Source organism: Salvelinus sp. IW2-2015, linkage group LG20 (genome assembly GCF_002910315.2).
Source record: "Salvelinus sp. IW2-2015 linkage group LG20, ASM291031v2, whole genome shotgun sequence".
NCBI lineage: Eukaryota > Metazoa > Chordata > Actinopteri > Salmoniformes > Salmonidae > Salvelinus > Salvelinus sp. IW2-2015.
The window spans coordinates 63,575,246-63,589,776 of NC_036860.1; the positions used below are offsets into that span (position 1 = coordinate 63,575,246).

General features: G+C 43.3%; 1 protein-coding gene across 1 annotated transcript; it reads left to right on the forward strand.

The window, feature by feature from the left end:
• On the forward strand, positions 1-8,935 carry LOC111980876 (jupiter microtubule associated homolog 2). Its single transcript, XM_024011920.2, has 5 exons — positions 1-154; positions 1,253-1,401; positions 7,629-7,774; positions 7,891-7,939; positions 8,183-8,935. The coding sequence occupies exons 1-5, from the start codon at positions 99-101 to the stop codon at positions 8,419-8,421; spliced, it is 639 nt and encodes a 212-aa protein (XP_023867688.1). The 5' UTR covers positions 1-98; the 3' UTR covers positions 8,422-8,935.
• Positions 8,936-14,531: the final 5,596 nt, after the last annotated feature.

A 14,531-nucleotide genomic window follows, 5' to 3' on the forward strand; every position in this document is an offset into this window, starting at 1 on the left:
GCCCGGTTTCGGAAGGGCAACACGCAACCAACAAAACTTTTTAAAAAATTGAGCTAGCTACGACATTAATTTCCCCCCACACGAAGACAGTCATCATAATGACTTCGACGAACATGTTTTCAGGACTCGATAATGGCGCAAAGCCAAGTTCAAGGTAACACGAAATTTCATCCACGGGTTTTATTTGCAGCAGGCAAAATTCAAGCAACTAGCTAGCTATGTTCCTGAAAGCTACCCCTTATGCTCATTGGCCGCGAGCCTGTAAGCAGTATAACGTTAGCTAGCTAGATGGCACTTTGGTGATACTAACGTTAACTAGTTATAAGACAATTTAGTGATAAAATGTTTATTCCGTTTTGTCAGTAGTAAACRTTTCGTTTGGTAACAACTAGGTAACTTCTATGGGCTTTGGGCCCGAAGTAGCAGTGTGGGTTTTTTGGGGGGAGGGGGGCTGCGGAAATGGAAGCTCGTGGAATTCTTTTTTTTTTATGGTGTAGCCAGCGATATGACGCTCATTGTTCTCTTGTTGTTTGCATTTTCAAAACAGGCACAGTTACCCACACCCCGTTTACACAACCTATTTCTAAAAATTAAGGGTAATTGGGCATTGTATTTTTTTGCGCGGTCAACTATGGTTGTCTAACCCCCCTGCGAACATTCTAAGAACAGCCAGCTTACGTTAACTGTTTAAATATGTGTTCTGTGTTGATTTGTGATCAGCTAACGTTACACAACTAAATGTGACTTTTAAACAGTTTATTTAGGTCAGCAGGCCTATGTAGCCTGCAGTCATACTGTAGTACAATTAGCAGATAACTAGATTTTTTTTGGTCTTTAGCCACAGCTAATGTGGCCACAGCCACCATTTGTGGCCTGTCTTCTATTAGAAGTTGTGCATGCCGAATATTCTATTCCTAGATTTGGCTATATGCACGTTTTCATTATGGAACATTGTCTAATCATATTGTCCCAGGCACTGCCTGCCTTTTGTGTATGATGAATGCTGACAGTAGAGTTTGGCCTACAGGCTATATACTTTACATCAGTGGTTCCCAACCAGGGGTACAAGGAAGCCACAGTGTGGTTTGCCTATCCACGGGGGGTACTTGAGAAGACTCATGAGACCATAGGCCTGCTGGTTAAGCACATGAGGGGGTACTCCAGGAAAACTCCAGGCGGAACAAAATTCATTTGGTGGTACAGTAACCAAAAAAGGTTGTGAACCAACATGATTCTGATGTTTCTTTTTCAGAGTTCTGCGTCCCCCCGGAGGTGTCTCCAGCGACCTGTTCGGTGGCTACGAGGGAGAAGCAGCTGCGTCGAGACGCCCCCACAAGATGGCCTCCAACCTTTTCGCCCCACCAGAGCCCCAGGGTGTCATCAGGCGAACCAACCCCCCAGGTGAGAGAGAGAAGGCCCCTTACTGGGCATACATTCCCTTTTCACACTACTGGGCTGAATTGATCAAAGCGGTTTTGCTCTGGCCTGATTATGCATCCAAACATTGGGTGGCAGTCTGTTCTTTTAGTCCTTAATACAGGATAAAGGTTACGCATCCACCATAGATGCTGGAACCATGAAAGGATGTTGGTACTATGATAGAAAGGACTATGTGAAAGGAAAATATCAGAGCCAGGAAAGTTCAGGTCAGTGTGGAAAGGGAAGAAGCTTTCTATGTCTTCCTACAAGGTGAGATGGCCCCTGACTGGGCAATCAGACAGGCAGCGACTGCCCTCCCTGGTTCTGGAGCTGTCAGAGCCTTTTCAGGTCTATGTGGTGTGAAAACTGCCACTAAGGTGCTACGTTAGCTTTTTTAAGGTTAGAAAAGGAGCCATTGATGAGTGTGAACTTACTCACCATCTCTTCCCCAAATCATGTTTGGATTTTGTTGACATGCTGCAGTGTGTGTGTGTGTGTATTAAAATGATGACACACACATTTGATAAGGGCAACATGTCACTTATTTTATCTGGTGACTTCAGTGTCACAAGACTCAACCAGCCAAATCAAATGTATTTTGTCACATACACATGTTTAGCAGATGTTATTGCTGGTGTAGCGAAATGCTTGTGTTTCTAGCTCCAACAGTGCAGTAATATCTAACAAAAGACTGGCCTCGCCTTCTGGATGATAGCGGGGTGAACAGACAGTGGCTCGGCTGGTTGTTGTCCTTGATGATCTTTTTGGCCTTCCTGTGACATCTGGTCCTGTAGGTGTCCTGAAGGGCGGGTAGTTTGCCGCCGTCGGGCAGACTGCACCACCCTCTGGAGAGCCTTGCGGTTGTGGGCGTTGCAGTTGCTGTACCAGGTGGTGATACAGCCCGACAGGATGCTCTCAATTGTGCATCTGTTAAAGTTTGTCAGGGTTTTGGGTGACAAGCCAAATTTCTTCGGCCTCCTGAGGTTGAAGAGGCGCTATTGTGRCTTTTTCACCACACTCTGTTTGGATTGACCATTTCAGATCATCAGTGATGTGTATGTAGAGGAACTTGAAGCTTCTATTCTAGCCTAGTAACAATCAGTAGTAGGCCATTGTCGTTCCATGCAGTGAAATAACTGAGTGCTCAAGAGCCACAGCCCAGCCTCTTCATTGTTGAGTCCAGTGTAGGATTACACCCTGGCCAGGGTTTCCGTTAGCCCGGTAAATGCCGTCTTTTGGCAAAAAAAAATAAGTGAAAAGCCGATAAATAAAATGGTTGCCGGCCAAATTGCATGACATTTTTAAAAATCCTTTGGAAACCATGTTGATAATCCCTGTTTCCAGTGTTACCACAGAGAGGGGATTCTTTCTCCAAAACAGAGTATAGACGAATTCATGATCATACCTCTTCGAGGACAAAGTAACGAGGCTGATGCACATCGCAAGCTCCTCCAAGGAGTTCAACAATTTTGACTTCCCACAGCAACGGCTAACTTTGAGCAGGCCAAGGTCTGCCGAAACGCTGGTAAATTAGAGGCAAATTGTGTTTTTCAGGCCCAGCCTATCAGTTCTGCTGCCGCACTATACGACACACTGCCCCTGTGTCGTATAGTGTAAAGATTTGAAATTGATTGACTAGAGTAATGATGTGTATCATGCGCAATTGGTGCAATTCAATTTAGCAGCACTTGGAAATCAAACATCGTTCCCAACTAGTCACATCAGTTGCAATCACTAGGCAGTCAATTGCCTATAGTGGAAACAGACTTAGCCACGTACAGTGCTTTCAGAAAGTATTCAGACCCCTTGACTTTTTCCACATTTTGTTACGTTACATCTTTATTCTAAATTTTATTTTTGCCCCTCAATCTACACACAATACCCCATAATGACAAAGCCAAAAAAACAGTTTTAGAAATGTTTGTTAAAAATAAAAAAGAGGAAATACCACATTTGTATAAGTATTCAGAACCTTTACTCAGTACTTTGTTAAAGCGCCTCTGGCAGTGATTACAGCAACGAGTCTTCTTCGGGTATGACGCACGCACACCTGTATTTGGGGGGGTTTCTCCCATTCTCTGCCGATCCTCTCAAGCTCTGTTAGGTTGGATGGGGAGCGTTGCTGGACAGCTATTTTCAGCTCTCTCCAGAGATGTTCGATCAGGTTCAAGTCCAGGTTCTGGCTGGGCCACTCAAGGATATTCAGAAACTTGTCACTAAGCCACTCCTGCATTGCCTTGGCTATGTGCTTAGGGTTGTTGTCCTGTTGGAACGTGAATCTTGACACCAGTCTGAGGTCCTGAGCGATCTGGAGCAGGTTTTCATCAAGGATCTCTGTACTTTGCTCTGTTCATCTTTCCCTCGATCCTGACTAGTCTCCCAGTCACTGCTGCTGAAAAACATCCCCACAGCATGATGCTGCTACCGCCATGCTTCACAGTAGGGATGGTTCCAGGTTTCCTCCAGACGTGACGCTTGGCATTCAGGCCAAATAGTTCAATCTTGGTTTCAACAGACCAGAGAATATTGTCATTCTCATGGTCTGAGAGATCTTTAGGTGCCTTTTGTCAAACTCCAAGTGGGTTGTTGTGCTTTTTTTCTTCTTCTGAGGAGTGGCTTCTGTTTGGCCACTACCATAAAGGCCTGATCAGGTTCTTGGTCACCTCCCTGACCAAGGCCCTTCTCCCCTGATTGCTCAGTTTGGCTGGGCTGCCAGCTCTAGGAAGAGTCAGCTCTCTACACACTGGCTTCCTGTTAAGGCTAGGGCTAATTTCAAGGTTTTACTGCATTTACATTTAAGTCATTTAGCAGACGCTCTTATCCAGAGCGACTTACAAATTGGAAAGTTCATACATATTCATCCTGGTCCCCCCGTGGGGAATGAACCCACAACCCTGGCGTTGCAAGCGCCATGCTCTACCAACTGAGCCACACGGGACTGGTAACCTACAAAGCATTACATGGGCTTGCTCCTATCTTTCCGATTTGGTTCTGCCGTACATACCCACACGTACGCTACGGTCACAAGATGCAGGCCTCATTACTGTCCCTAGAATTTCTAAGCAAACAGCTGGAGGCAGGGCTTTCTCCTACATTTTTATGGAATGGTCTGCCTATCTGCGTGAGACATGCACATTCGGTCTCTACCTATAAGTCCTTATTGAAGACTCATCTCTTCAGTTGGTCCCGTGATTGAGTGTTGTCTGGCCCAGGGGTGTGAAGGTGAACAGAAAGTCACTGGAGTGACGAACCACCCTTGCTTGTCTCTGCCAGGCCGGTTCCCCTCTCTCCACAGACATTCTCTGCCTCTAACCCTATTATGGGGGCTGAGTCACTGGCTTACTGGTGCTCTTCCATTCTGTCCCTAGGAGGGGTGCGTCACTTGAGTGGGTTGAGTCTCTCCGTGGGGGAGTGCCGTGGGGGAGATCTTTGTGGGCTATACTCGGCCTTGTCTCAAGGTAGTACGTTGGTGGTTGAAGATATCCCTCTAGTGGTGTGGGGGCTGTGCTTTGGCAAAGTGGGTGGGGTTATATCCTGCCTGGTTGGCCCTGTCCAGGGGTATAGTCGTACAGAGCCACAGTGTCTCCTGACCCCTCCTGTCTCAGCCTCCAGTAATTATGCTGCAATAGTTTGTGTTGGGGGTCTAGGGTCAGTCTGTTATATCTGTAATATTTATCCTGTCTTATCCGGTGTCCTGTGTGAATTTAAGTATGCTCCCTCTTCTCTCTCGTTCTCTTCTTTTGGAGGATCTGAGCCCTAGGACAATGCCTCAGTACTACCTGGCCTGATAACTCCTTGCTGTCCCCAGTCCACCTGGTCGTGCTGCTGCTCCAGTTTCAACTGTTCTGCCTGCGGCTATGAAACCCTGACCTGTTCACCGGACGTGCTAACCTGCTGTTTTCGACTCTCTCTTTCTACCTACTGCATCTGCTGTCTCTAACTCTGAATGATCTGCTTTGAAAGCCAACTGACATTTACTCCTGAGGTGCTGACCTGTTGCACCCTCTACAACCACTGTGGTTATTATTATTTGACCCTGCTGGTCATCTGTGAACGTTTGAGCATCTTGGCCATGTACTGTTATAATCTCCACCCGGCACAGCCAGAAGAGGACTGGCCACCCCTCAGAGCCTGATTCCTCTAGGTTTCTTCCTAGGTTCCTGCCTTGGGAGGTTTTCCTAGCCATCGTGCTGCTACATCTGCATTGCTTGCTGTTTTGGGTTGAGTTTCTGTATAGCACTTTGTGACATCAGCTGATGTAAAAAAGGTATTTTATAAATAACTGTGATTGATTTTGTTATCCTTTCCCCTATTTCTTTTGACTGAATTTGTGATCAACCGATATCTGTATTCCCAGTCATGTGAAATCCATAGATTGGGCCTCCACCTCCAAATCGATCCCGCTCCAGAGTACAGGCCTCGGTGTAACGCTCATTCCTTCGACGATTAAAGCGAATCCGACCATCACCCCTGGTGAGACTTAAACGCAACTCGTCAGTGAAGAGCACTTTTTGCCAGTCCTGTCTGGTCCAGCGACGGTGGGTTTGTGCCCATAGGCGACGATGTTGCCGGTGATGTCTGGTGAGGACCTGGCTTTACAACAGGCCTACAAGCCCTCAGTCCAGCCTCTCTCAGCCTATTGCGGACAGTCTGAGCACTGTCCTGGTCTAACTGGGGCAGTTGTTGTTGCCATCCTGTACCTGTCCCGCAGGTGTGATGTTCAGATGTACCGATCCTGAGCAGGTGTTGTTACTGCAAGGACGATCAGCTGTCCGTCCTGTCTCCCTTTAGCGTTGTCTTAGGCGTCTCACAGTACGGACATGGCAATTTATTGCCCTCGCCTCATCTGCAGTCCTCATGCCTCCTTGCAGCATGCCTAAAGCACGTGCACGCAGATGAGCAGGGACCCTAGGCATCTTTCTTTTTTTTGTGTGTTTTTCAGAGTCAGTAGAAAGGCCTATTTAGTGTCCTAAGTTCTCATAACTGTGACCTTAATTGCCTACCGTCTGTAAGCTGTTAGTGTGTTAATGACCGTTCCACAGGTGCATGTTCATTCATTGTTTATGGTTCATTGAACAAGCAAGGAAACAGTGTTTAAACCCTTTACAATGAATATCTGTGAAGTTTTTGGGGATTTTTACGAGTTATCTTTGAAAGACAGGGTCCTGATAAAGGGCCTTTCTTTTTTTGCTGAGTTAATGAACTTTAACTCAGTCAAAGCTTTAAACTTGTTACGTTTTATATTTTTGTTCCGTGTATATTATATTTTGAAGTTTTGTGACTTGTTCTTCTAGACTAAATGTTTTATTTTATCAACTGTTTCATTTATGGTTATAGCAGGGATGAAGACGCAACGGGCAATGTTTTGCTTTTCAGTAAAACCTGTCATGTTGGTATAAGCATGTCATAATTTTTTTATTACCAATGTACAGGCTAATTTCTATTCTGTTAAGATTAATTAAAATAATCTAAATGTGATTTTGAGTAACGTAGGTGGACACCCTAATGCGGTACACACACGATGCATATGGATGTCCGGTAAATTAAAATCTCTGCCGCCAAATTTTCCTAATGGTGACCGAGATTTTCATTAGTTAAATGAAGTTTGGGCCACATGTAATCTAGTGACATCACATGACTGGATCAATATGTCTATATTGAGGCCAAGGGTCAGAGATGGTTAAAATATGTTATGAGTTTCTATTGTCTCTCTGCACATTGAGCTGGTTTGTCTTCCAGTTTTCAGCCCTTCTGCTGGTAGAATGTTCTAGAAAGAATTATGACTGCACATGCCCAGATATTGAAATGTTATCTTACTGTGAAATGTAATGCCTCATGTCAGTCCAGGCTGTGCAACAAGCTCTTCACCATAACTATAGCATAATGAGGGTAGGACTGGGCTTTGTGTGTGTGTGGAGGTGTGGGGCCTGGTTCAATTTGGTTGGAGTGGGTCGTCATGTTGCCAGTAATTGGTCAGATAAGAAGTTTGAGTAGTGAACATTCTATAGAAATGTTAATCACAAAAAAAGTGGTTGGTGTGGAGATTTGACTTGTCTGTCTTTTCCTCAATGCCTTCAATAATGTTCACCTTTTAATGCCTTGTGTAAATTTATTTTGTTCTTTCTGTATTCTATTCTAAGGCCATTTTACCAGGTCAAATTCCTGGTGCATGTAAAAACTATTTGACTCGCTGTCCTTCTTCGATGCAGGGGGTAAAAGCAGTGGGATATTTGGTTCTCCAGATGCCCCAGCCGAGCAACGGAGACCTGTACCCCCAGGCGGCAACACCAGCAACATCATCTGGGGGCTAGAGAGCGCCCCTCCCTCCGACAAAGCCCATTCCAACAAGCCAAAGGTAATCCAGACCATCCTTGTCCCCCAGTCTCTCCCATTCCAAATCACTAATGGTTATGGATTTTTAATTTGCATGATGTATAGGCTATATTGACATGTTCTTCCTATTATTCCTAGGACAACATTTCTGTGGGTGAAAGTCCCATGCCCATACCCGAGCCCCCAGGTGAGTTTGACACGGATAATGGATTCTGGCTACCACTTTACAGCCCGCTGTCTGCCAGGCAGTTACTAGAAAGGACTTGTTGACCAAGCTAATAATAATGACTTAATAATTGCATAATTATTAATTACTAATCGGTTTCTTTAAGATGTTGACACCAAGTCTTATGTACCATTTGGTACCAGGTAAATCTAACTCGGTTTCTCATCTTTTTCTCTCTTATCCCTCTCTCCCTTTTGCTCTCAGCTCCTCTGCCGAAGGGGAGCCCGGCCAAGGAGGTGAAGGAAGAGAACGTCGCCTCCCCTCCCCCCACTCCCACCAAAGCAGCGGTGGAGACTGTGCCTGCTCCCTCTATCAAGAAGCCAGAGACCTCCCTTAGTGAACTCTCACTGAAGGACCACGAGCCCCACCTCGGCCCCCGCCCCCGCTCCCACAACAAGGTCCTTAACCCCCCAGGAGGGAAGTCTAGTGTGGTGTTCTACTGATCCAGCTCCTCCATCCCATCTATTCATGTATGCATCCCAAATGGCACCTTATTCCCTATATAAGTAAGTAACCCTTGTCCGAGCCAGAACGGCACGTAGGGCAGGAGCCCATCTCTTGTTTCTGTAGCGTGAGACTGCTTGATGTACAAGTACACCCCCTGGACAGGACAAGTTTATGGTCCCTGGTCAAAATTAGTGGACTGTATAGGAAACGGAGCCATTTGGGATACAACCCATGCACACCACTATTCTCTGTTCTGTTCATTTTCCCTTTTCACTCTGTCCTTCCATGTCTTGCACTTTCTAATCTAACCCATTCTTGACCTAACCTCCCCCTGTTCATTTTAGTTTCTTTAGATAATTTTCTTCCTGCTTGATAGTAACATGATCTCAATCATTTTTACAGGCTAAATTCCTGTCCAATCATTCAAAATGGTTCAAATTCCCGATTCATTGCAAGGGTTCTATTTCTTGCTGTAAATGTTATTTTTTGTATTACAAGGTTTTAAATGTTGTGTTTATTACAAAGGTTAATTTAGTCAGAATCACTGGCATCTATTTGTAATTCCGATTATGACTCAGCAGTGTATCTGTGTCGGCATTGAGATCTGTTTGTTGCCCATGCAAACGGTTGTCATAGTAAGCCCTTAAGTGATCAAAATCCCTCTTTACTGTCAGTTTGTTAAGAGTAACAGGTATCCCGATATCATGCTCATTCAGTTTTCCATTTCATCACACTCCTTTTCTCTCTCCACTAATAATCAAACCTATCTTGTTTCTGTCTGCAGCCAAACTCCTGTTCAGGGAAAAAAAGCAAAAAATCGACTAACTAATGAATGCAAAGCAAAGAGCTATGGGCAGTACCCATGATGCATTGCCCACCCCCAAAGTTCTTGTTCTGTGGAAGAATTTCCACTATGGTTTTATATCTCCCGTGCAAATGGCTGAATGTGTTGTGGTTGTTCCCTGCTCTGTTACCATTGCTTGCTGTTATCAGAGAATTGTATCCACTCGGGGAGGCCTCTGTTTTAAATTAAAACGTCTGCTGTACACAAGTGAACTCTGGAATAGTAAATGACTGGTCAAAATACGGATGGGGACTTGGGAGACCCTAAGGAACCCCTAGCCACCCATACACCGCACCACGTTCCAGGCTGCCTYCGTAGCAGTCGTGCACCATTTCTTACAACGCCTGGATAAGCGTTTTAACATGTCAGTAGTTTCAAGTCAACGTATAAACCTTTTAAGACTTTGGTGGAAGTCTGAGTTCAGCATATATTAAAGGCTGTGCGTGATGACTTAGTGCAAATCAACATTTATTTTGCCATTAAATTCCCATGTACTAAATAAAAAATACAAGTTAAATGGGACCTTCTTTACTCTCAAAAAAATGTTGGATGGAAGCCTGGTTAATAACTGCATCAACTGACTGTAGATGGCGTGGTATTAAATCATTCAGTGATTTGTGCACTGTGGTCGGTTTGTAGGCAGTCTGGAACGTGCCCCTGTTCAAGGTCTCCTGGTGCCATTTTAACCCCTGCGTGTTGGAATGCCTGGCAGGCAAAGTTCACAGCAGAGGAAAAGCAAAAATAACCTGTGTATTGCAATAAAACTTATTTTCAGACTATCATCTTTCTCTATTTTGCTGTTTTCAGGACTTAGGTATTGGTGGTGTCAATATATTGATTAAATAATGGAATCATCACAATTTGCAATTTCAGCCTAAGGGTTGTATTTATTAGTGCATACTGTAGCAAAGGTTTTGTGGCGAAAAACAAGTTATTTTTAGTTCAGGTAGTCCCTCCATTTTGGCCCATTTTTATTTTTTAGTGAATACAAACCAGATGAATACATTGGGAGGGTTCATCCTCTGTTAGTGTTTTGAAATGGGAAATCTGGCACACCCCTTATATTGTAGGTGTTGTCAATACCCAATGCAATAAATGTCATGATGGAGATTCCATTCATTGATTCTTTAGTTTATGTTCAATCAACCTTGAACAACTATAAAATGGAAGTACTTTATGAGTTTACATGTGATTGTTTTTATTGCTGCTGTATGCTAATTTCCCCCTTTGGCGGTTGCTGAAGTCAAATTTACCCTTGTGTAATGTCAAGGCATGCTTGAATATTCTAAACCCAAACTAGGCCTTTATCACTATAATATAATCACATGTATTTTTGCCCTACCCTTAGTGATGCCTTTGTGTGGCTCTGCTCATGGACTTTAACTTCTGTTGGAGTAAGATGGTTCCTCTCACATGACACATGTCTCATGGAGTTACGCCGGCTACCCTCAAGTTACGCCTGCTTGGCCTTGGGAATTTGGGCTGCTTTTGAGATCAATTGAGAGAGTTTACAACTTATTTCCATTCACTGTCAGTACCATTGTACATGTTTGGCATTATGACATGACAAGGAGTTGCATGATGGCACAAACATACTGGTATCTAGACTAGCCACAAGGAGGATATAGTTCCAACTTGGACCACCAGAGGGTGCTGCTTTACAATACCAGGACTTGACAAATAATGCTGAACCAGTGGAGGAGGAAGGGAAGGACCATCCTCAGTGAATTTAATAAAAAATTGTGTCGTGATTTTGATTAATGTGATGACGTATTTATCGAATCTTCTATGTTTAATGGTTATCAAATTTATCATGTAACTCATTAGGAATTTGGGGCACCATGGAAGAAGTTGTTTAATGAGTTACCATCTCCCAAATTAAACTCAAGATTACATATAAGTTATATATTAATAAGTCACATCAACCATTACCTCATATCAGTCTCATTCTGAACATCGCAGACTTCTTGCAGGAATGCAAACTAGTACCTTTCGGCGAAATTCGCCTTTTTGAAACCAAAATAGGTGACCTACATGAGGGGGGTTTTGGTTGACTACGGGCTGTATGTGAACGAGTGATGCATGTTTTGGACCAATACTGGCTGTATCCAAGGCTCAGCCAATCGTTCACATAACAGAATGCAGCACGCCACTGACGAGACAAATTTGCTAGTTACAGCATCAGCGTGCACTCTGGAAGAGCGGAGAGTGGAAAGGCAGTTTGCCAGTTAACAGCAGCGTGTCCCTTGAATGATAACGAAGAGGTAGGTGAGAAGCCTGACCACGGAGACTGGGGTAATGAAGCGTACTTCATGAGCTGTAACTGGAAAAACAGCTGGCATTTGGAAAGTTTGAGGTGAGGGAGAAACTGGTGGAACAAGTGTTAGCATTGTCAAGTATCTTGCTAACTGGATCAAATTCTCGGTTAGGTAGTGTAATAAATACCATTTGAAAATAACACAAGCATATTGCTATTACATTGTTATAACTAACTTCTTTCTAAGCAGGGTTTCTCACACACCCAGAGACAGATGGCTGGCACAGACCCTTCATAAACACTGATAAGGAAAGGCCTTGATCAAAAGAGTGCTTGGGTCCGCATTTCACGAAATAATGAGACACACACACATACTCAAGGACAGAGGGCTGACTACGCACACACAAAATCTCCTGCTTAGCTGAACATTTGATAACAAAGAACTTTTGCTATAAGACTCAGAAGGATGACGCCCAGCTCATCAGGACCAATCTGAGAAGACAACAACCTGTCCAGAACCAACCAAAGGACCAGAACTTCCAGACTCAACCTACTTTCCGTGGTGTATAAAATGTCTATGCATTCTGTTATCTGGGCTTTTTTCTGGAGGTTCTCTATGAGCCGAAGGAACGAGACCGTATACGCTTGTACCAGATATCTTTACTCATAATTAAACTGTCGCTTGTCATACAATTTATCACCTTGTCTGAATCGATCCTTGACCGGCTCACCCTTCTCCATATCCAATTATCAACAGTAGCCAGAGAAATGTTGAGGAACAAAACTTGGTAAGCAGAGGATGGTTGTCTAGAGACCCGGTCCAGAGTGGTTGATTGGGTGGGAGAGGGCGAGTTGGTGAAAGGACGGTTCACGGAGGACAGGTGAAATCTTTTGGGGGAGGACGACAGTTCTGCTCACTCGGGAAACTGATCTTCTAGTCGACCATAAACAAGGTAAGCAAGACCTGTTAAATCAAACTTTGCATATTGTCGTATAGTCCTTCCAAATTTCTGATCAGTAAGTACCGAGTCTGGTAAGAATTCTTGTTTAAATTTATGTGCATAGAATGACATGTGAACGACAGTGAAGTGAACATATGTGGGAATAATTTGTAAGTTTAAGCGCTATTATATAGTCCGGCTGTGACCGGTGAGGAATAGGCTTAATTTGTGTTTAAAAGCGCTATTATATAGTCCGGCTGTGACCGGTGAGGAATAGGCTTAATTGTGATAAAAAGACTATTCGTATAGTCCGGCTTGTGACCGGTGAGGAATATAGAAGCACTATTCAATAGTCCGGCTATTCAGTCGGTGAAGGGTAGGCTTAAAATTGGGATAGGCACTATTCAATAGTCCGGCTATTCAGCCGGTGAAGGATAGGCTTGTTCCATCCCCATTCATATAGTCCGGCTGTGACCCGGTGACGATATTAGTATGGTCCGGCTTGTGTCCGGTGAGGAGTAGGCTAGACTTATTCAATAGTCCGGGCGATTGTCCGGTGAAGAATAGTCTATTTGTGTTTGTAGGCGCCAGGTTGAAAAATGTTCAATGTTTAAGTGTAATGTTTCCAATGTCTAAAGTCTAAGTGTTCAACGTCTAAAGGGTAATGTTCATAGTGGGAAAAATGTAAATGTTTAATGTATTCATGTAAAACATTATTGGTGTTGGTTTAAACTGAGAAAGAATATTATTAGGACTGAGAAATTTTGCACGTTCCACAACGCCTGATAAACAAACGATACATACATAAAAATTAAATTCCGAGTGTACGAGGGAGGAACTCTGAGATAAGACAGAGTACGTGTCTCCAAGAATTCATCACGGGTATTTACCAGTGACGGGCTAAGTACATTCAGATAGTCTAAATATAGTGATGAAATTTAATCAGATGATTTAAAATATAGAGATAAAAGTTAAAATATAAAATACATGACAATATGACGACCCCAAATACTCCAAAGCTTAAATTTAACGATTTTCTAGATCAGAAGATACAAGACAAGTAAGGGGGAAAYYAACAAGACTGGAAGAGTGGCACCCCAGTTCTTTTGGTATGTCTAGATATGGCATGGAACACGAATGTAGGTGTAACCTTTTGACCTYTTTTCYTTGCATTTTCATGTGGTTTGATCACCCACAGGGAAATGTAGTGAGGATAATGAAATCGTGGTCATTTGGAATACTAATTTTGAGATAATAGAGTTTATAACTCTTGACCATAATTGCAATTAACCACAGAGGAGTCAGGTTTCTGGTTTTAAACATTGGCTATGACGGTTTTGAATGGGCTGTTATTGAATTGGTTTGAACAGGAGATATTTTAAGCCTATAGGGCATGGAAATAAAAGTGATAGAGAGCTTATTAGTAAAGAAAGGAATTTATATGGTTAGCATTTGTTTTGGCCATAAGAAGATAGAGATAGGTTTATTAAGGTTATGTAAGGACTTTAGAGATTGACACTATAAGACATGTTGTTAATTTTAAATCCATGATTTTAGATAAAGTCAAAACAGTGAGACACTTAGTTAATGTTTGGGASCAAGCTACAGACAGATAAGGGAAAGGGCAGACAGAGTGGCCCTCCCCGCACTGCTGAGACCTTGAAGGTTTGAGAGCAGAGAAGGGAGTTTTGGAAGGGGGCGCCAGGACAGAGATAACAGAATGGGTAGATAACAGTTACTGAATGGAGACAAAAGGGAGAATTGGACATGTGGAAAATGAAAGGGGCGCTCCTACATAATAATGTAGAACATAAGAATATTTTACTAAGTCATTATTTAGAATAGGTAAGGTTGATACCTGGCCAGAGCCAGGTATCAAACGGGGGAGGGGTACATTGTGGTCTAGGATAGGATGGGGCCTATTGGATAATAAACTAATTTAAAATTAAAATACTAGCTAACAAAAGGGTATAGAAGTTAAATATTAAATCAGATAAAACAAATGAGAAACTGTTTGTTAACCAAACCTGTATGTCCAAGATTTATGCATTACGATGAATTAAA